At 45.5% G+C, this 21,341-nt stretch overlaps 1 protein-coding gene across 2 annotated transcripts in view; it reads left to right on the top strand.

Moving 5' to 3' along the window:
* The window catches only part of ST6GAL1 (ST6 beta-galactoside alpha-2,6-sialyltransferase 1), a 56,774-nt gene extending 39,743 nt beyond the window's left edge, over positions 1-17,031 (top strand). For both annotated transcript variants that reach the window (XM_062582698.1, XM_062582697.1), the window contains exons 3-7: positions 1,500-2,181; positions 6,078-6,175; positions 12,005-12,106; positions 13,782-13,956; positions 15,831-17,031. In XM_062582698.1, coding sequence (XP_062438682.1) covers positions 1,551-2,181; positions 6,078-6,175; positions 12,005-12,106; positions 13,782-13,956; positions 15,831-16,072 — 1,248 coding nt within the window. In that variant the 5' untranslated portion in view covers positions 1,500-1,550 and the 3' untranslated portion in view covers positions 16,073-17,031. The remainder of the gene's footprint in view (positions 1-1,499; positions 2,182-6,077; positions 6,176-12,004; positions 12,107-13,781; positions 13,957-15,830) is intronic.
* Positions 17,032-21,341: the final 4,310 nt, after the last annotated feature.

Genomic DNA, 21,341 nt, shown 5'->3' with positions numbered 1-21,341 from the left:
GCAATTCATGTCAAACCATTTCACTAGGGAATCCAGCGTTGCAGAAGAGGCATGTGCAGAGATCTGAAGGCTGGCTAATTTCCAAGAGTTTTCTCTTGCCAGTGCTTTTCTGTGCTGGAAAAACAAATATTGGGCAAACCAAGGTTTGCCTGGGTGGGCAGGTGCAGACTGAAATTGCACGTCTGTTGGAACAGCAAGAAGAGCACGGCTCCAAGGGTGCATAGTCTGGAGTGAGGGAATGGCTGCAACTCTGCACTCGTAGCAAGACTCGGAAACATTTCTGGGTGACCTACGCAGAAAAGCGCAGGTGTTAAGGCAGAACGAGAGGACCTTTGAGGTGATAATGGTCAATTTTAAGAGCTATGTGCATTTTCCTTCCCTCTCTGCCTCTCCACCTGTTTGCAAGCTGGCCCAAGCACTCAGAAGTCCCTAGATGATAGACATGGTAGTGTGTAGTCAGTCCTGGTCACAGCCTACCAGCGCCTGCTATCTCCAAACCATTCCCATATTCTGGAAGCAGATTCAGAACAACACATCCAGGAGCAACCATGCAGGGAAGTGAGCAGCTGCCCTCCTGTCTTCTGTGGTCCCATGTGTCAGTCATGAGGCATTTATACTTCAGCATATTTTTTCCTACACCAGCCCATAGTGCTCACTAGATTGAGATGCCCTTTGCACACTGCTGCCTGTTGAATTGCCCCTCTTTGCTATATATGTCATGGGAGCTGGAACTGTTTATTAATATGAGGACAGGCAATGCTGTACAACAGGTTCTTGCTTTGCTTCTTCAGGGTAATATATCCTAGAAAAAATATTTATCGAAACACAATCATGAAGCCTAAACACACCTCAAACCTTGCTGTGGATTAATTGGCTCTCAGCAGCTGTTTGCTGAGGCTTCACTCTGGGGACGTACTCAGCCCGCTGCAGATTTGCAGAAGTTTCCTATAAAGTCACCAGATGTGTCAGCACTGGGCTAGTGAAACTCCTAGTATTCACGAACTCATGGGGTTTTTTTCCACAGTTATGTGCTTCATTATTTGGAAACATCATTTTTATTATTGTTCATGCCTGTGGTCAAGTGGAAGTTGAGTCCTGGAAATGCCAGTACTGGGATGTTGGGTTTTGACTGGCTGGACTTGGAGAATAAAGGAAAGCAAAATGGAGACTTTACCTCCTGCTAGTGTGATATGTGCTGTCTTAAATTTAACTGTTGTTTGACTGTTGTTGGCAGTGACTTCAGCTCACTGTTATCTAGCATATGATGGTGTAATAGCCAGTTTGGAGCTTGATCTGAGTCCTGCCAAGTCTTCTCATTTGGTATTTACAGTGGTGGGCTTTGAAATAAGAAATTTAGATGACCTAGAATTTTAAAATTGCCTCTCTTCTCCTTGTCCTCTCCCCTTGCGCGCACACACGCACACGCACCTAATTCCAGTTTATATATATAAATACACGTGTTTATGCACACACCTTTGAGATATGTTCCTCTCTCCCAGGAGCAGCTTCGTGCCCTATGTTAATTGTCCCATTTGGATGCACCGTACACTATGGTTCACGTCAATGTGTTGAAAAAAATTATGTGTATTCTTGTGGTGCTACTGGTTGCTCTGACAGTTTGTCTGTGGAGAGAGACAAGAAGAAATTACTATGTTTTCTTCAAGACCAAGAGTGATGATTTGCAGGTTCACAGGAGTTTTGGAAAATGGAACATAGTTAAATCGCAGGGCTTTTTCCGTGAAGCAGCCAGTGAAATGGGTCAGGAACCCAACACTTCGCCCAGTAACCAGAATAAAGTAAAAGGCAGCAGCTCTGTGTCAGTGGAAAAGTCCAAGAAAGCAGCAGACTCTGTGAAGGTGTGGGATAAGGACAGTTCATCCAAGAATCTCATACCCAGGCTGCAGAAGGTCAGAAGGAACTATTTGTCCATGAACAAGTACAACGTGACTTACAGTGGGAAGAGGAACTCTGCTAAACTCAGCCCAGAGAAGCTGCTGTGCGAGCTGCGAGACAGGGTGAACATGACGATGATACAGGGGTCAGATGATCCATTTAATACCTCTGCATGGCATCAGTACCTACCAAGGAAGAGCCTCGATGAAGTGGTCGGCCGCCTGGGACGCTGTGCTGTTGTGTCCTCAGCAGGGTCTCTGAAATCATCTCATTTGGGACCAGAAATAGGTTGGTATTTTTCTAGGATAAAGTCAAATAACATTGTTTAATAACTTATATTAAACAGAAGAGATCCATGATCACACTCTTACTGATAAGTCTTTTCTTTAGTTACAAACGTGTATAAATAAGTTGAAATATTATCCTCAAAACTCTCCTATAGTTAGTGAACACTGCAACTTAGGAGGAGATGGGAGTAATAATTAGATACTCCTCTCCTCTCTGGGGGCCCACGCCTCACTGTGTGTGCTCGCAGCGCCTGTGAAGTGTTAGACCTTGGGCTAAATGTGGCCATAACAGCTCTCTTGATCAGCCTTTGGTGGCAGCAGCTGTGTCTCAATGGTAAAAATGGAAAGGATTTTAATATAAAGAAGTTGCAGTTTCAACTCTGGAAACTTGTGAAGCTTTGACTGGGCTATAACATGATCCTCCTTCAGCAGGAAAATGGGAAATAGAAATATTTATCCAAATAGGCAAGCCTACTCCCAGGGGAGTAGAGGGGGCTAGGTTGAGTTGAGGGAGTTAAGGATTTATGTGTAGGTGTTTCCATCCTGAATAGTGTACACCTATGAAATCTTCTTCCAGCTCTTGTGATTGTGTTGATAGTAGATAGAACAAGTACCGGAAGCCAGGAAGATATCTTGTGTTTGTTCCTGGAGTGGGTGCGGGGTGGGTGAGTAATGTTCAGGGTTCTCATTTGTGGCAGGCCAACAACTGGAAAGCATTCTTCAGGGAATGAAGTAAAGGAAAGCTCTCAAGGGAAAGGCCTCTGGAGGTGCTCAAAACCCAACCGGACGCAGTCCTTCACAACCTGCTATAGTTGACTCTGCTTTGAGCAGGAGGATTGGACTAGGCAGTCTTCAGGGGTGCCTTCCGACTGCAGCCGTGCTGTGATCCTGTTCATTTGATCATGGGTTTCAAAAGTGGCACTGCAGAGTACTTGTCCTGAGCCATGAGGCAGCAGCTGAGTCTCGGTGGCCCAGAAGGCCATGACCTGCGCTGTGCTGTTGCCTTGATGTGCTAAGCGGTCGTGATGCCCACAGCTAGTGCAGGTGAAGCTCTGCCAGTTTTCTGGGTCACAGCTTTGGCCAATATACTTAGTGTAGAGCTGGCTGTGTGAGATGCTCCTTCAAACTTGACTCGAGTGAGTGCCCTTGCTGCTGTAAGAGCAGCAAAGCTTAATTGCTGATCACAGGGCCATGCTGTGGTGTCTATACTGCAGCTACCTCACTGGTTCAGAGTCTCTTCCTTACCCCAGCTGGATCTACCAATTACCACAGAACAAGAGATACTTTAACCAGCAGGACAAGACTGTCTCTTGCTCAAATGCAAGGCTAACTACAAAAGAAATCTTTAGAGGGCTCTATTTTTATCTCTCCCTTAAACAAAGACTGGTGATAGTTTGCAAATTCCTATACCTGACCATATTTATTTGAAGTTTTAAAGCCTATGAATGTTCCCTTCTACACAAATTGTTCTCAGACTTCAAAGCATTTGTAAGTGATCTGTTGGATCAGGTCCCTTTGGCTTGTACAAAGCTGGAAGTAATCTTCATTCTCTGAACTAGACAGATAGCCCTTTAATATGTTACTGTTAGACAACCTAGGAGAAACTTTCAGAATCATAGTGCCAAGGAGCTCTTGGGAAGGTTAGGGCTTGCTCTGCTTCTTGTTCCAAAAGTCCTCCCCTAAACTTCTGCATGCTCTACCAGGTAGGTGGGCAGGTGCTAGAATGATGTTAAGATGTTGTGAAAGATGCTACGAAAAAGACTTCTGCAGAAATGACCCAAGTCTTTTTGGTTTAACACAGAATGACACAGCTGTGACAGAGGTGCCTTGATTGCAAAGACATCTTTGATAGACTCCTGCATATCGATATGAGACTCCAGCTTGCTCCTCCATAACAGGATCCTCTCAGGATCTGCAGATGTTGGGGTTGTTTCCTTAGTGTGTTGTAATTCAGTTCATGAAAGTGCTGGATTCAGTACCTGAGTAACCAGAAAGTATAACAGGCTGTGCTCTGACTGCTGCACGGTTGAAAGCACCTCAGGCATGCAAAGCAGTGTCACTGTCCCTGCAGCCAGTCTCTTAGTCTGTCTTTTAAACTGAAGCACCAGTTTGTTCCAGATCGCCATGGATGAATTCTTAAAAGGTCGTTGTCTAATGTGCCGAAGGCACGTTCCATTAACCCCTGCTGGTGTCCCTGGCTAGGTTGCCTCACGGATAATCTCAAACCTTAACCCTTCTGCTTGAGAAGTCATCTCTGCTAATGATTGTGCAAAGTTTTAGGCACTTAAAGCCTAGAGAATTGTCCCACTACAACCCCTTGAACTGGGAGCTCTGTATGGAGAAGGATATAGGGGAGCGTGTGTGTTTATATACTTAATTTCTCTAACCTATTTCAGTGTAGGAAAAGATATAGAATCATAGAATGATGAGGTTAGAAGGGACCTCTGGAGATCATCTGGTCAACCCTCAGCGTAGCCCATATGGGAATTGAACCCATGACCTTGGCATTGGCAGCACCCTTGGAGTAAGTTGTCAAAAAGGTAGTAAATCAGGCATGCTGAAAATTAAGCTTTTGCTTATGCTTGGATGAGCACAACACATTGCTGAATTATTATTCCTTAAAGGCCCAAGAAGTATTTGCTGTGTGTAATCAGTGATTGCTTTAAGTAGTGAAATGAGCAATTAGTCAGTGGAAGAAGGCTGGTGGGGTGGATGGAGGAGAAATGTGTGGACAGGCAGTTCCTTATCTTTGTGGATGCTTGGCATTAGAGGAGGTTGTGAATCACCAGTGAAAGATCTGACGGGGGAAATACTGAGTGTCAACATAACCACCTGGAGCCAGAGTGCTTCTCAGAGACCCAGCCACTCTGTGTGTGCTGGGCTCCGCTGACACTCATCAAATGGCATTTGTTAAACACCATTTTGAAGTGTAAATTTAGGACATAGTAACACTTGGTTCTGGCACAAACTGCCTGGGGAAATTATAACATTGTGCTCCATTGACCTAAGTATAAGGTAGGACGTGGAATTAAGGGTCTGTAATGGTAGCCACAAAATTTCTCTATGTGGACACCATTTGTATTCAGAAACATCATTTTTCTGGGTTTTGTGTGTTGTTTTGGAAGGGCTCTAAACAAGATCCATTTGTCTGAGAAACTAGTTCTCTGCAAGTAGTTACTGATCTTCCAGAATTGCCTGTGTGACCTCCCCTTTTTTCATGGAAACGATCACGACTGTCAGACTGCTCCACAGCTGGTCCGGGACAGCACGAGCAGTTTTGTCATAATCTGAGGAGCTGGTTGCTTCTCCAGTGCCATCAGCTGCAGCTAGAACAAGCTGCAGTCGTGTGTCCGTTGCACGAGCCCAGGGAAGCTGGAGGCGCTCGCGTAAGCAAACGGCCGGGACCCCTTGAGCGGGTAGAAGGTCTAGTCAGCAGGTTTCGAGCCTGGGGTGTCCGGGTGGAGGACACGTGCGTCTTTGCTGCCTGGTATTCCCCCGGGCTCCAAGAGAGGACACTGGTTTTCCATGATTTCCCACTTCCTTGTTTTGCAGCCAGCCACGTGGAAAATTAGTTGCACATCAGTGTTCTCCTCGTGATGTGTTTGGAAGAGGGCCACTGCACTTCCCTGTGCACGCTAGGTGTTAGGGCTGCGCTCTCAACCTGCAGACAGGTGGTGGTTTTTAAAAAGTGGATTTTTAAAAAAAAGTATTGATCGTGAAGTTAGGCCGACAACTTCTTTCACAGAATCTGGCTTGCTGTTTCCAGCAGTTACATAGAAAATCTTCTGTGAGTAGCCAGATTGTATTAGAAATGCAAGTGAATGACCTACTATGTATCTCTTTCCTGTCTCGAAGACAGTTGTTAGCTCACTGGTTTTCACTCTGTTTTGCTTTCAGACAGCCATGATGCGGTCCTACGGTTTAATGGGGCTCCTACCAGGGGATTTAAAGAAGATGTAGGGGAAAAGACGACAATTCGCCTCGTTAACTCCCAGGTGGGTCTGACAAACGCGTGCCAGAGGGGCCGAGCCCGGCAGGGTTGTCTTCATCTCCCTCATCTCCCTGGGAGCAGAATGGCAGACTGCACTGGCAACGTCCGTATGGGACTTCTGTGCTCTAAAAGCTGCCATTTGTCTGCCGCTGGGATTTCTTTAAAATGAAGTTGGGAAAAATAAAGGTTTTCATGCAATTCTTCCCCCCCCCCCATATGTATAGGATGGGTCCCTGACCTCCCCTGTAAAGAGTGACAGTGGACAAAGCTTTTTCCCCATAGATGAAATGTATGCTGAGGTTCTGCAGTTAAATTGCCATGTGCTTGCTAATTTGCATTCACCTGTTTGCAATTTACTGAAGGCAGAGGATAATTTAATTTTTAGCTTGGCCAAAATCTTCTTTCCAGCTCTATGAAGCTTGATTGCAGGCTTGCTGCTGTGCTTTGGGCGTGCGAGGCGCGAGCAGGGTGCTGCAGCTCAGCTCATGCAGCTGAGCAAACTAAAGTGTTTCAAGAGGTGAGCTGTGCCTGCCGCAAGGAGGGATGTGAAGGCTGAAGGGTGTTTGTTTGGTTTTAAAACAGAAAATGCCTCTGCTTTGCACAACAATGTTGCAGACCCTGTGGATAACACGTTAACCAGGGTTGTTAAATAACTGCAGATAACTGGCACAGGACATAGCTTTAAAGCGGTAGCATGCACAGAGCCAGGAGGGTGCATGAACTCTTCCGTGTGTGCATCGGAGATTCCCTCCATCCATCCAGGACCCTGGTGCAGAGCATGGTAGGAAGTGCCTTTTAACGCAAGGCATCACTTACTAAGGGTAGCTTTTGCTGGCTCTTTGAGAGCTGTTTCCTGAGGTGAGGCACTCTGTGCTGACTGATCTTCTGATTTCAGTAGGCTTTGAGGTAGATTCTCAGTTTTTAAGAGCCAAGTTTAGCAATGCAGTGTCGCGGATAGTAAAGCAGCTGTTCAGGGGCTGAGAGAGACCCACCACACAGATCCTTGCTCCTCTAGGTACAGCCTAGGAGATTGCTTATGTCCTGCCTCCATATGCCTGTTGCACTTAAAATGCTTGTCTGGTTTCTTTTGTTCTGGAGAAATTTTCAAATGCAAATCGTGGTAGTCTGTGCTGGGGAGAGAATGGAAAGGGAGAGTAAAATGCAAAATTGGGCCAAGTCACATAGGTCAAAACTGCTGCAGCATTGCAGTGCAGAGAAGAGCACCCCCAAATCCAGGAAAAGAGGAGCCAGTAGGACCATGAAGAATAAGGGATGCAAACAAGAGAAGGTGGAAGGACTGAAACTTAGCTAATGCGCTCCAGAAGCAGTAAGACAGGATGCTTTCTTCATCCCAAAGCTGAGATCTGTAGGCCTGGAGCTGTCTTGTCTGCTCCTGTTTGATGGGACCTGTAGGCACTGCTGTGGAATGAGGTTTGAAGTTTCTCATAGTGGCACTACGATCTTGGCCATACATTTAAAGGGAAAGATGTGGAGCCAGTGTCTGGCTAGCTTTCAGCCAGTTTCCCTAGCTCATTTTTTCTTTCTCTTGAAAGACATTCCTACTTCTTGTACAAACAGTTTTGCTACCTGTTTCTCCTACTGGGTCTCGTCTTCTCCCCTTACTACGGTGCTCTGCCTTGCTGCTTTTTGTGTCTCAGTTCCCCTGAGCTAAAACAGCATTCAGAAGTGGGACAGTTTGTCCTTCCTGAGGCAATCTTTTCTTAGCAAACATCTGGCTGTTATCATCCTTCCTCCTCTGCCCCCTTTGACCTCTTCATTCTGTATCTTTTCCTTCTGTGTGTACTTCTGTAATGTTAGATAGGTGTTACTGCTTAAGCAGACTTTCTCTGGGGATGTGGCCATAGTGAACATTACTGTGATATGAAGTCATTTACCAGTGAAAACATTTATGTGACCTATGCTGTACCAGGGTTATCTGCACAGAGAAAACAACACCACTATAACTGCACAGCTGTAATGCAGCAGTAATAATTTTTTCTGTGACTGCTCTTATTTTGGATTAAGTACGAGCTTGAACACCAGTGTAGTTACAGCCATGTAATTACAGTGCATCTGTTCTCCATGCAGATCAGCCGCCAGCCGTGGGTGACATTCTTCATCTGCCATCATCCCCTCAAAATGGAGACACCAGCTTAGAAAACTGATTAGGTGATTAGAGGGAGAGCAAAATTATTGCAGTTCTTGGAGGCTAAATCTATAGCAGAAATGCAGGGCTGAGCCTAGCAAAAGTCCCGTGAGAATAAGTCAGGAGTTGCTCTTCTGTAGTTTCTAAGCAGAACTGTGAACTGGGGCTTGCTCTAACCGCAGTCCCTGTCGTCTCCCAGGATGGCTGGGTGGAGTATTTCTTTTTATTCTGTGCTTTTATTCACACACTGCATATTTCAATGCAGTTCTATTCCTGGCAACATCTTGGTCAGCCACCTTCTTGTTATTGGTGTTACCTGACATTATTTTGTCTTCAGCCTTGCTGCAAGAGCTGTACCTTACCTCACGGAGGGCTGCCGTAGGCGTCCCTGGTGAGAACGTGGGGCCCCAAAGCAGCTGGAGGACCACTTGCATTTGGCACAGGAGGGCGGTAGGCTAGCAGGGGTTCCCAGCTAGGTTCACCACCAAAGGAGACGTGTACTGAAGCTGGTGCCACAGCTGGGCAGGTTGTGTTTAGTACCTGTGTGGGTGGTTCTTGTTCTGGAGTTGGCTTTTCTTATGTTGGAGGTGAGCGTATGGGTTGGCTGCTGTTATGTTGGCTCCTGTTATTGCTCAGTCCATTCCTAAAATGAAGGAGATAAGATACCCTGAATCTAATTTGTCAAAACTAGTCTACATTAGATAGTATCCCTGCGGCATGTGCAGCCAGCAGGCCAAAGTTGCTTAACAGTTATTTTAATGTGATTTTATGTAATGAGCAAAACCAAACAGACTGAGAACAGTCAGTTAGAGCCAGCTGAGAACAGTCAAGGTGAACAGTCCTCAGTTGTTTGCTGACCAGTTTCTAGCAAAAGTTGGGGTGAGGAGGAGATGGTTTTAGCAGTAGAGTGGGATATCTTCTGCATCTGTGTTAAAAGAGAAAGATTAATAAGATAGTACTGGGAGAGGAAATTTGGGATCCTCTGATTTGAGGAGAATCTCAGTAGTTAGTTTAAGCTTGGTAGTTTGACTAAATAAAGAAGTTCTTCCATGTTACCTTGCTTATTTCCTTAGACCTTCCCTGTTACATATGTACTGTCTCCTTTAATAGCATTTTTTTTTCTTGGCATCTAATGCAAGACAGATTTGTTCTGGGACAGCACTGGCATCTTAAAGAAATAAGGCTGAAGACTTCAGGGGCAAGGGAAAGCACCATTATGTAGCACTTGGGTCCTTTCTGCAGAGCTGGCAAAGGAGCGTGGTACCTCGTTCCTCCAGCCCCCCTTTGCAGTCCTCCGAGGCTGACTCCGCACAGCGCTGGGGCGCACACTCTGCTCAGTGCAAGTAACGGCAAACGCAGCCAAACGAGTCTGTAGGGAGGAAGAGAAAGGAGATAGCGAGACAGTGGTGGGAAAGGGGCCCGTGTTTGGATTACAGACCATGACTGTGGCTCCAGAGCGAAGGAATGCGTTTTGATATGGGCAGTAAACATAGCAGGGAGGCAGGTGCTGCATCAGCAAGATATTTCCTAGACAGTGAATTGTCTAAATAACAGCTCTATGAATTAGTTAATTAGTTAGGTTCAGAACAGCTGGGAAAGACAAGCAAGTGTGGTAGCCACTTAAATGACATTTAGCTGCTTGGCAAGACACAGTCACTCTATTAAACAGAACAAATGGGCACTAAAGATACCTAGTGAGCCAGATTCCTGGAGTAGATTGGTTGAGTGACGGATAGTCAACTAAACTGATGCTACAAAGAACCAGTGCCGTAGTATAGGGAAGGCAACGGCAGTGGCTTTACGGCTGTGGAGGTGCCGCTACCCCGTTTCTTTCTCCTCCGCTGTGGTGCGAGTGGGCACCTCCTCGGAGGCGGGCGTACCTCTGCTAACTCGCTTGCTTGTACTTGGTCCATCTTTCCTTTCCCAATAAACTTTCCCTTCACTGATGCTCTATCTCTCTTGCACCCTCCTTTCCCAACAGTCATTTTTTTTTTTAACCAGAATAAAATTCCTGAAAGACTTATAGCCTTTAGATAGAAACACGGGAGTGAAACTAAAATACTGATGATGCTAGCCCTGCTTCAGTGCTGGCGTGGTGCTTCGTTCTCCTTTCTCCCCCAGTGAAGGGCTAGCCAGCTGGCTCGCCTCCCTCTGTCACAAGCCTGTGCTTCTGGCATTGGCAGAACTGGGTTAAAAATTCACACTGCATGGTTCACACCTGCAAACTCCAGCTTGGAGGCATGCTTTTAACCAGTGACCTAGATATTTTAACTGCTAGAAGGAAATGAAGCCATGCGGTACCCATGGTCAAGGCTAATCCTTTGGAATTAAGAGCAGATGCAAGGAAGCTCTTTGTGGTTTGGAGTAGCGCACATCTGGGCTGGCCAGACTGCCCTTGCGCCGTGTTACGGGGACAAGCAGAAAAACTGTTGGCTGCTAGAGGCACCTTGGGTACTCAGGGATAAATTGCCCAGCTCTTAATTAGATCCTAGGAGAAAACCAGGACAAGTGGGAGTTGATTTTTATGACAGTGCTTCTCTTAAGCAGATGTTTACAAGCTGCATCTGTATGGACTGTGCTTATGGGAAGGGACGACAGAGGATCAGTCCCTGTCTCATTCGATTCCGACTGCGTTTAGCTTTTGCTGCAAACCTGAATTACTCAGATGTAAAGAGTCATGCCAGTTGTCCAAGAGGTATCTAAAGCATACAGGGTAGGGCTTTTGTTGTTTTTCTTTTCTTTTCTTTTTCTTTTCTTTCTTTTTCTTTTTTTTTTTTTTTTTTTTTTTTTCCTGGAATTATTTTGCTTATCTGGAAAAGTTTGTTGCACTCCAGGCCTGGTGGAGCAGTTGCTATCTGCAGCTGTTTTCACGGGGCTTTGCTGTTACGGTGCCTTCCTCCTTGTCACTGTGCTTGCAGGGTTCAAGCCCCCTTGCCTGGCTGGTGTCACGCAGCTTTGGGGAGCCCGGGCCGTTCAGTGTATGGTAACATGCACGGTGTGGGCTCTCGTGTCCCCTCTCCTGCGCCAGTGGTCTTGCAGGAAGAGGTGTTAACCATGGGCAGAGCTTTTTGGAACAAGTGCCATGTACACCTGAGGTGAAGTTGAGCACAGCTGCAGAGCTGGCCGTGTTTAAATGTCTCCTCTCTGATGTTTTTTTCTTAATTAAATCTAGATCTTCATGCTTGGTGCTCTTCCCCCAGAGCCCCTGCACTGTGGGGTGGTAGCATCGCCCCGTAAGCAGCCAGTGGTGCCACGTAACCAAGATTCCTGTTAAAGCCGGCGCGTTTGCATTAGGCTGGTACTGGACTGTCCTGATGCCTGGTTGGCAGCAATTATATTCTCACTCGCTTTTGGCAGTTCTAGCAATGGAGTTCGTTGTACAAGCTGAGCCGCTGTGTGGGTCCTGTCCTTGCTTTTTATTAAAGACTGGTAGAGATAACCTCCTTGTAAAGCACGATGGTAGTTTTTCACACGACTCTCTGCTGAATCCTTTGTTCCTACGTAGGACTGCTGTACGCGTTGGAGTGACGTAACCGGGAATTGTGTCCTTGCATGAGTGTGGTGGGACCAGCTCAATTGCCAGCAATGGGGGGGCTGCAGCTCTAAAACATCCACAGATACAGCTTGACTGCCTGCTTATTCGATAGCAAACCAAATATGTATGTATTGTATTTGTTGTTGTTCAAGCTGGTAACTGTTGAGGAGCAGCAGTTCCTGACAGACGCGCTATATAACACTGGAGTCTTAATTGTCTGGGATCCGGCACCGTATCATGCAGATATTCATGAGGTAAGGCCGCGTTCGCGCCAGTAAAATTAGATTCAAGTGCTTTGAAGTGCTTCTGTTAACTCACTTCCTCCTAACATATGCAGGCATGTTATAACTGTTCTTTACTTCCTCACTACCATGGGCTGTACCCGTGTGTACTTCTGCAAATATCCCCTGCCTGTGTGTACCCAATGGAAACACCCTCTGCAGAAGGCTGTGAAGGCCCTGGGGCCAAATGTAGCAAGCAGGTCACCACCGTGACTTTCCCAGGGCTGACACTACAGAAAGGGAATCGCTGCTGGCTGCAGCTGTTGCAAAATAACCACAGAGGACTGAGCTCCTCTTTCTGCCTGTTGCTCTAAGATTTGTTGTCAGTAGATGCTTGGATAGTTAAAGACACCAGTCAGATGTAAGAGATATTTGATGCATTATGAAAGTATTAGGAAACCCTCTGAACATCTTAGTGAATGTGTCTCTTCTCTGTGTCGTAATCCCTCTAGAATTCCCTTTGCTTTTTGAGTGCAAGAGTGTTATTTGATAAGTGAAACACTGGAGGCTAATCCAGGGTGCATGCAGCCGGGAGTGAATATGCCCATCCCTGCTTTTGTTAGAGGCTCTTTCTGTGCCTCAGAGGCCTTTGCCATTCCTTTCCCTGGACTACTATTTCTGATTTTCTCACCGATGTTTATCCTTGTGTCTAGTTCCACGTCTCCAGGAGACACTAGGTGTTTGTACAGTGTGTTTAGGAACAAGTTAAATGAGGATGCAATATTTGTAGCATAGGTAAAAATCTCTAGAGGACTTCAAGAAAACGCAAACTCTTCCTCCGTATTTTTATGGAAAGTGCTGAGATGCAAATCAGCTCACCCTGTTTTGTAAGGCTATGCTGAAGACACTTGCATCTGAATAGGATGCTTGGTACCACAAGAGTGCTGAGGGACAGGGTCTGATAACATGTAAGACAGACTGCTTATCATCATGTCCTAGTATGCTCTCTTAGTATGTAGGGGCAGGTTTAGCTCAGTTGGTTAGAGCATGGTGCTGCTAATGCCAGGGTCATGGGTTCAATCCCTATACGGGGCTATGCTGAGGGTTGGACTAGATGACCTCTAGAGGTCTGTTCCAACCTTACCATTCTATGATTCTATCTCCTGCTGCTTCTCCCAGTGTCTTGCGGTGGTTGCTACCCTTTCCCTGGTTGCAGTGGCTGTGTGGTCAACCTGATCAGAGAACTGCTCTGGCTCAAGCTTTATTTCCAGATTCTTTTTAAGATGGATCCATTGTTTGATCTGGTTCGTAGCACAAACAGTTGTGTTGGTGCAGCTGTGGACTCCAGGTAGAGAGGAGCCAGCTGCAGGAGAGGGTGTGTGTTGCAAGCAGGAATGCAAAAATGTGGCTGATATTTCTAACAAAAGACTAGGGTTGTAGACTGAAGTTATACACGAGGCTAATCTCATTTAACAGTCTTTCACTGCCAAAGAAAGAAGTTTTGGCTCCTCTCACTCTCTTTGCCGAGGCGAGTCACCTTGCTAATCCGAAGAGCGGATCAGGGTGGTGTGAGTGTGTGTGTATAGGCATAGCTGGACCTTTTTCCCTTGGCAGCAGCTTAAGTCATCTTAAGCAATCTTATTTAACGTTGATTGTGGGAAAGAGCACGCTGGAAATAAGGCTCTGATCTTCTCATTCTATCTTCCAGTGGTACAGAAAACCAGACTACACATTCTTTGAAAACTACAAGCTGTATCGGACTAGACATCCTGAGCAGCCTTTTTATATCCTGAATCCAAAAATGCAGTGGCAACTCTGGGATATTCTGCAGGAGAATTCCCTGGAGCACATTCAGCCTAATCCACCTTCTTCAGGAATGCTTGGTAAGACAATAACCATCTTGACTCTTCTTCAGTTTGCAGGAACAGTGTGCCTGTTTTAAAGACAATTGTAGGTTTATGCTGCTCAAAGCCAAGAGCTTACCAGAGTTGCTTCTACAGTGTTTGTCTTAAGCCAGAAATTAAGCTTCCTATCTTAAAAGTAGCAGCTCAGTGGTGTTAAAATAAGCAGTTTGCAGCACCCCTCTGAAACAGCAGTTAGAAGCATGGCTTGGTTCCCCGTGGAAGCAGGAGAACAGATTGCAACCTTAAGGTATTTTCTAGCTTGTTTACTTTCTAGAGCCAGAGCAGTTTGCATGGGGTGCTGAGATGAAGGAGGTGGCTCTTGGGGGCTCAGATCTTATCAGGCAAATAAACATGTCTACCAAAGATGAAATCTGAGTGTTTACCTGCTTTGTATATAGTTAAAGACTTAATGGAGGGTTGGGGATGATCAGACTGAAAAGTCACCCTGAAAAGGTCAGTGATGTTCCCCCTTGCTCAGCATGTTAATTCTGTTTGTCAGTGTGCTAAATTCAGCCTCTCTGGGAAGAGGCTCATTTTACATTCTGCTGTTGCAGAGCTTTTCCTTCTTATTGGAAGGCAAATCTCATCATCAGCTAAATAAAAGGAGTGAACCTTTTGGGACCAACATGTACCTGAAGTGAGAGCATGGAAGTATGGTCTTGTTTGCTGTGAGGCTATCAAAGTGCTGTACTTCAACCATTGCTCTACTTCTGTCTTGAGGTGCCTGCCAGAGGAGCAAAGGCACATGTGAACATGTGTGTAAACAGAGGAACTTCTTATTTCTGCCAACCAAACTTCTAGTTTTTTTCTTTGCTCTTGCCTGCCACCTATTACATCATTACTTGGATGCATGCAAGACAACAGCATAACAGTACCGTCACTGGTTTCAGGAGCAAAATCATTGTGAACTGAAGTAGGGGCTTGAAGGCAGGGCTCTGGCCCAGTCTGATAATAAATTCCTTTGTTATGCCCTCATTGAAACAAGTAACCTCAGTGGACAAAAGGGAGCAAAAATGAGTTTTGGTTTGCAACTCTGGGCTTTTTGGAAGGCTCAGTGGAGAGGAAAATTGTCATTTGAAAAGGTGGAAGGAAATGTTTTGAAAATGCACCTTATTTTAACAAGTGGCTTCACATTGGGTTCCTCTCATGTCTTGTGAATTCAGTGTTCCTCTGAATACATGGTCCCTGAGGTCTCTGAGATGGTGCATGAATTTTATGGGATGTTGTACATTGGTTCTATTTCCTTAGGACGTTCTTGCTATTTTTTGCACTTCTTTGGCTATGTAGGCAACAAAAACGGCTTATTTCTGTCAACTCTCTGGCCACAGTTGTGTGTGATTCTGGCCTGTGGGCTCCAGAGTTGTTAGCGTGCCTCTTGGAAGACACATGAGGGCAGCACTGCTCTGTCTCGGGGAAGCTGTGGGAGCTTGAAGAGCGGCTTTCTGTTCAATACCTATGTGCATTCATACTAAGAGCCATCTCCAAGCATTGTCACTTTTGTATCTTCTGCAATAACTGGAGGCAAGTGGGAAAAGGGGAAGGTCTCACTTCTGCTTACCCAAGCAGGTTTGAGCTGGGCAATTTGCATCAGCTAATGTAGCACGTGGTTTGCAGATGCTCAAGTCTCCGTGAAGGTCCTGGAGAATGGCAGCGGTCTTAAATGTTGGCCTTTAGGTGTGGCCATCATGGTAGACTACCTGCTCCAGTCAGACTGACCATGTGATTTGCAAGAGAGGGTTCAGAATATAGTCCCATTGGACTGGGACACTTCTTTCTCGACTATCTTATCTCGCCTAGGTGTTTGACTAGTTCTGCGTTTTAACTGGGGATGTCTGTTTTTCTTCCCTCCGTAGGCATTGTGATCATGATGGCTCTCTGTGGCGAAGTGCATGTGTATGAATTTCTCCCCTCCAAGCGGCAGACGGACATTTGCCACTATTACCAGAAGTTCCACGACCGTGCCTGTACCATGGGGGCTTACCACCCCCTGTTGTTCGAGAAAAACTTGGTGAAGCACATAAACCAAGGGACAGACGAGGACATCTACACTTACGGGAAAGTGACTTTGCCCGGCTTCCGAAATGTACATTGTTAACGAATCAGTCTGTGGTGTGTTTGGCCGTTTTTCTTGACATTTCTCGACTGTCAAAGCACTTTTAAAATCAGGGTTGTCAAATTTGTTAGGTCTAAACGCTGCTGTGTTTTGACAGCTCTTCTGTATTGCAGCAGCTGCTTTAGGACTCTGTTGCATGCCGTCTTTGAACTTTAAGACCCTGTTGCGGTATGTCCACTCGGTATGTGCGAGCCGCTGCAATAGGCTTGCTCCTCGTGGAGCCGGGCTCATGCTGCAAACGGATGTCAGCATCTCGACCGATGAGAGCGAACAGGAAACGCAGGAGATGCTTTCTAAGCCGACGTCACCCAAGTTTGGATCAAATGCTGATGCGAGTCAGGCTGCTTCAAAGGGACTATGACAGCTGACAACCTGATCCATTTAAAAACAAGAAAAAAGTTTAAAAAGTTGATCCCATAGCCCTGAAGCCCTTTGGAGTAGGGCTGACTTATGGAAACACTGTCAAGGCTGGGTACTGATAAGCTAACCTCTTAGTCCAAAATACTTGATTTTATGAACAGAACAGTCATGGCAACTTTCTTTCAAATTTTAAGAATTCTGAAATCATGCTGGTAGCTTTAGCAAATGAAGGGGAAGGCATTCACCATTCAGTGATTCATGCAAGGTATTTTTAAACTTTTAACTTTTTTTAATCATTTAAAATAAATTTATGTGAACATTAACTTCTCCAGTACAGTGTTCTGCTTGGTACAGAAGAAGGCTCTTTTGTGAAACATTCTGGGAAAGACGTTCCCCAAATGGAACATCTGTTTTGTGCCCCAAAGACACAAATGGGAACCTAAAACAAGTTGCCTCCATTGCAGCTGTACACAGCCTCTCCTGTGACGCTGTGGTGGAAGTGGCCCCTCCACAGGCTCTGTGCAAGTGTGAGGAGCACGCGCATCCTCACCTGTCCTGCTCCATACTGCTGCGTTCTGTGATGTCTGTAAAAAGCTTTCTTCAGTTTCAAATAAATCCTGTGAAGCCACTGGCCCATTCTTGCCTTGCTGATACTGGTGTAATATAGCTACTGCTTGGACCTGGGAGACTAGTAGCAGGCTCACACGGGAGCAAGGAGAGTTGGAGCTGGTGCTGCTCATGTGACTGTTTCTGTAAGGGGCAGCAGCTCTTTGCCCACTTTGTGGTGGGAGTGTGGCTCTCCTGCTGGCTTCCCCCAGCAGGCAGCCACCACATTTCAAAGTGAGAGCAAGCTGTAAAGCTGGCTTTCTGCACACTCGCATCTCAGTTATGTGGTGGGGTAGTGTTACACTGGGCATGACATGTCCAATGCGAGGCTAGGAATCCTGGCCAGATCCAGTGCGTGATCCACTTGCACTCTAGAGTTTTTACAGGAATCATGACAGCTTAAAGTAGACTAGCATTAGCCACTCTTTATTTTGTTTGCTGGCCGCATAGATACAGATCTAGTATACATTGCAAGTAAAGGCAAGTTTGGTATTTAGAAGAGCCAAGTTCAAGTTAATGGGCAATACCAGGCTGTAACGAAAGCCTTGTGCCTCCTGAAGTCTCTCCTGAAATGCCTCCAGGATATGAACAGCTTTTTCTCTGTGCATAACGCTGCCATTTCCAGGTAGCTGTCTGAAGTGCCCAAGTCTTTCAAAAGATGTTTCACAATGTTGTGGGGAGGATGTGGGAAAAGGCTGGCAAGGCTGGAGATGTGGGGAGTGAGGGAATGGTGTCATTTCTTGGTGTAGTGGAAGCCTATTAAAAATTAAAGCCTCTTGACAGTTGTTACTCTACTCTTGAATGTTTCCCAGAAATATTTTGCAGAAATACTCCTCTGCAGCCATGACTTCATTTGTTTTCCTTCTCCCTGAGGACAAGTGGAGTCTGTAGCACTAGAAGAAGCAATGGTCTGCAAAATACTCAAAGGGAAGGGGAGAGGAAAGGGAATGAAAGGGAAAAACAAAGGTGGTAGCAACTGGGGCATCACCACTGAACTGTCCTGATTTCAAGTTTAAACTTGATGTTATCTAGTACCCTACCTATTTCCACAGCTCTGCTTACACATCCAGAGAAAGTATATTTCTGTAAGACAGTAGGTCAGTAGGGAAACAGTGTCAAGATGTCTCCTCTCCAAGTGTGGACTCTTGGGAACACATAGCTGTCCTTGCTTGCCCTTCTGAAAACCTCACAGCTGCAGATTTTGAAAGACAATTTGAAAGACCTAGAATTCTAAAAATAGAGATGATTTCTGGAGAAGATCTTTACCTTTGATAAGGCTTTTGATAATTAAATGTGCATGGGGTTTTTTTGTTCTTAGACAAGGCAGTAGAAACTGTATTGTGAGTTGATATTAGAAAATGAAAGGATTTTTCCCTCTTAATAAATATACCCATCTTACAAAAAAAGTGTAGTCTTCAATGTACTAACATGCAATAAAGAGCAATAACTATTCTGGACCTAATACCCCACCCAGAAACCATTTCTTCCTCTCTGCTTTTAAGTATATTAGCAAATCATGACCACAGGTGCCAAGCATTTATCTTTTAACAGTTGAATCTAAAGCAGATGAGGTGAGTGCAGCTGTCAGAAGGCTTGTGGATGCTGTGGAAAATACTTATGAAATGCAAAGAAGTAATGATAGTATGTTACTGGTAGAGTAACATTGGGCTTTATTTTCTTTGAAGGAGAGCTTTCATTGTCAAGTCTGGCAAAATTGTGTGTCTGTTTTGTTTTGCTTTTGCAGAAGGAAAAGGAAAAAAAAAGTATTTAAGCTATACACACCTGAGTCCACACATCCTTCCTCACCTCCCCAAGAATAGAGTGGCTGAGTGGGAACCAGCTCTGAAAAGACTCTGATTTCTCAACAGTGAATGTTTAAAACAACGCACAATGGCACTCGCATGGGACAAGCCTGCACCACCTTGGCAGCATACCCCCTTTATTTACTGTGTGCACCCTAACAACGGGTACAAGCAAGAGGGGGCTTCTTCCCAGAGTTGGCTCTGTTGCCCTGCACTTTGGTGGTTTTTTCCATGTTTAAATTCTGGTAGCACCTCTATGTGCTTCAGGTGACAGAGTACAGCACAGAGGGATCAAGCTCTGCCTTTAAATAGCAGGTGTGCAGGGAGGGCATGTGTATCATGCACCCCAGCTAATGCTCCAGCAGCAGGGTGCCACACATATGGAGATGCCCTGGTGCGCATGTGTATGGGGGACGAAGGTGGGAAAGAGCCTTGAAGGGGGCATAGGGGATATTAATTGGTGCTCTTAGGAGGGAGCTGTCTGCATGGCCCCTGTGCAGGATGGGGTTGCCCAGTGTTAATGAGCTAATTGAGAAGTGCTGAGAGCAAGGTGGTGACCCAGCCTGCCTTGAGCTTCACTCCAGGTGAGAAAGAGCCACCGTTTTCTCAGCATCCACAGAGCAGGGCTCCTTTTTGAAGACAGAAGGTGGAAGGAGCAGGAAAGGCTTGTTTCTAGCTTGCCTTTAAAATGCAGATGAAAGATAACTGGTAAGTTTTCCTCTTTGGTGATTGCTCAGTTCTTACAGGCAAATAATTGTTGTTTCTGGTTTTGAGCTAAAAACACTGACCATATTAGCAGCCTTGCTTTGTGAAAGGTATGGAAAGCTGAGGTTTGGTACTCAAGACTCTGGTCATCTCAATAGCACAAACTGTGCCTGAGCCAATGTCTCCTGGAGTTTAGTTTCTGTCACCTGCAACTCATCTGCTGTTCTCAAGCTGGAGGTGGAAGGCTTCTTTCCAGAGCTCCCTTGAAGAAGGGAGGAGTCCTTGCAGTGGTCAGCTATGACACGCTATCTTTCATCTAAGTACTGTGAAATACCTTCTCTCTATAGGTGAGTTTAATCCTACTTTTTGAGATGCTTCTACTTACCCTCAAGGATGTCAGCTCTACCTTTAGGTGGGATTTCAGGCTGTAATCCAACTAGTCTTACAGGAAGAGCTTTGAAACTCCAGGCTTATTGTTTGTTCATCTATTTGCTTTTTCAAGTATGTGTCCTGGCAGGTTTTCATGTGACAAAAGGCAGGGTGTTTTCAGTGAGAGAGCAAGCAGCCCTGCCTGGTTGGGCAGAAGGTTGAGGTGGCTCAGTAGGGTGTGGGGTCTCCTTGTTTTGTATGAGCCTCTGTTTACATCTTTGTTCTCTTGCCATCCACACTTACCTTGTGAATTCATGCGTGAGAAGGGGAGACTTTCATATTAATTGCATCTTTTGATGGTCAAGTTAGTCTTAGAGCTTCTCCTACGTTTAACGTTCTACCATTAAACTTTGTTTGACGTACAAACACAACAAATTCAAGGGAAGAAAAAAATCTAATGCATATTTTGGAGGAAAAAAAATGTTTAAAATCTCTGTTTTTGGCAGGGGTATTTGTAAGGATAAAAGAGCGAACAGGGAAAAACTCACCCCAGAAATGGTCTGGAAAAATGTACATTTGATGCAATTTGTTGCAAAGTAGTTTTGTGAAAGCCAAAGAACATGCATCTGTAAGGATTGTAATGCTAAATTAATCTAGTGTTGCATTCGTTTTCTGCATAAACTTTAGTATGTTAGCCAGCACGAGGGGAAAAGCAGATGGGTCCCCTATAGTTAGCTGCAGCAACTGCTTTTAAGTGCAGACGCCCAGGAGCTGGCAGGAAGTCCCTGGCATACTGCTAACGTATGGTAGAACTGGTGAGAATGATTTTCAGTATGCCGTAAAAAAAGACGGACGGAGGAAGAGGAGGAAAGTGGCAGAGGGAGTAGACTGAAAGTGTTTTATTTTGATGCAAGTAACTCCTAGCAGATAGCAGGGCCGTGCGAAGAGGAAGAGGTACTTTGCCAAACACTGTGAACTCAGTGCACTGTCTGATGCCAGCTCTGAGCGTGCTGCCTGTTCTGTCAGTGTGCACTGAAAGCTGTCCTTCTGGGAACAAAACCAGCTTGAAATGTTGTTATTTCCGTTCATGAAAAAATCTTGCAGCGCTTTTCCTGTTTGGCCCGAGAGTCATTAGCAAAGACAACAGCAAGGCGCTTCCAGGAGGCACCTCGATTTTAAGCCCATGACAGAACCTTTTGCAGCAGAAGCTGTTGGCTGTTCTTCATGCGTGAAAAAGCTGAAGTTTAGCCTGTGGATTAGTAGCTTGTAATTTTAAGGAATTCTAAAACCTCATGTAGCTTTGTAAAGACCCTGGAGTAGAAAATAATTTGCTGTAGCAGACCAGCAGGTATGCAGAGAGCTTGGAAAACCTCTGGCTCATGTGGGTCAGTAGGACATTTGGGTGAGAG

Source organism: Rhea pennata, chromosome 9 (assembly GCF_028389875.1).
Source record: "Rhea pennata isolate bPtePen1 chromosome 9, bPtePen1.pri, whole genome shotgun sequence".
NCBI classification, from domain to species: domain Eukaryota; kingdom Metazoa; phylum Chordata; class Aves; order Rheiformes; family Rheidae; genus Rhea; species Rhea pennata.
Note: the sequence above shows the minus strand (reverse complement) of the source record. Positions and strands in the feature narration are given on the sequence as shown.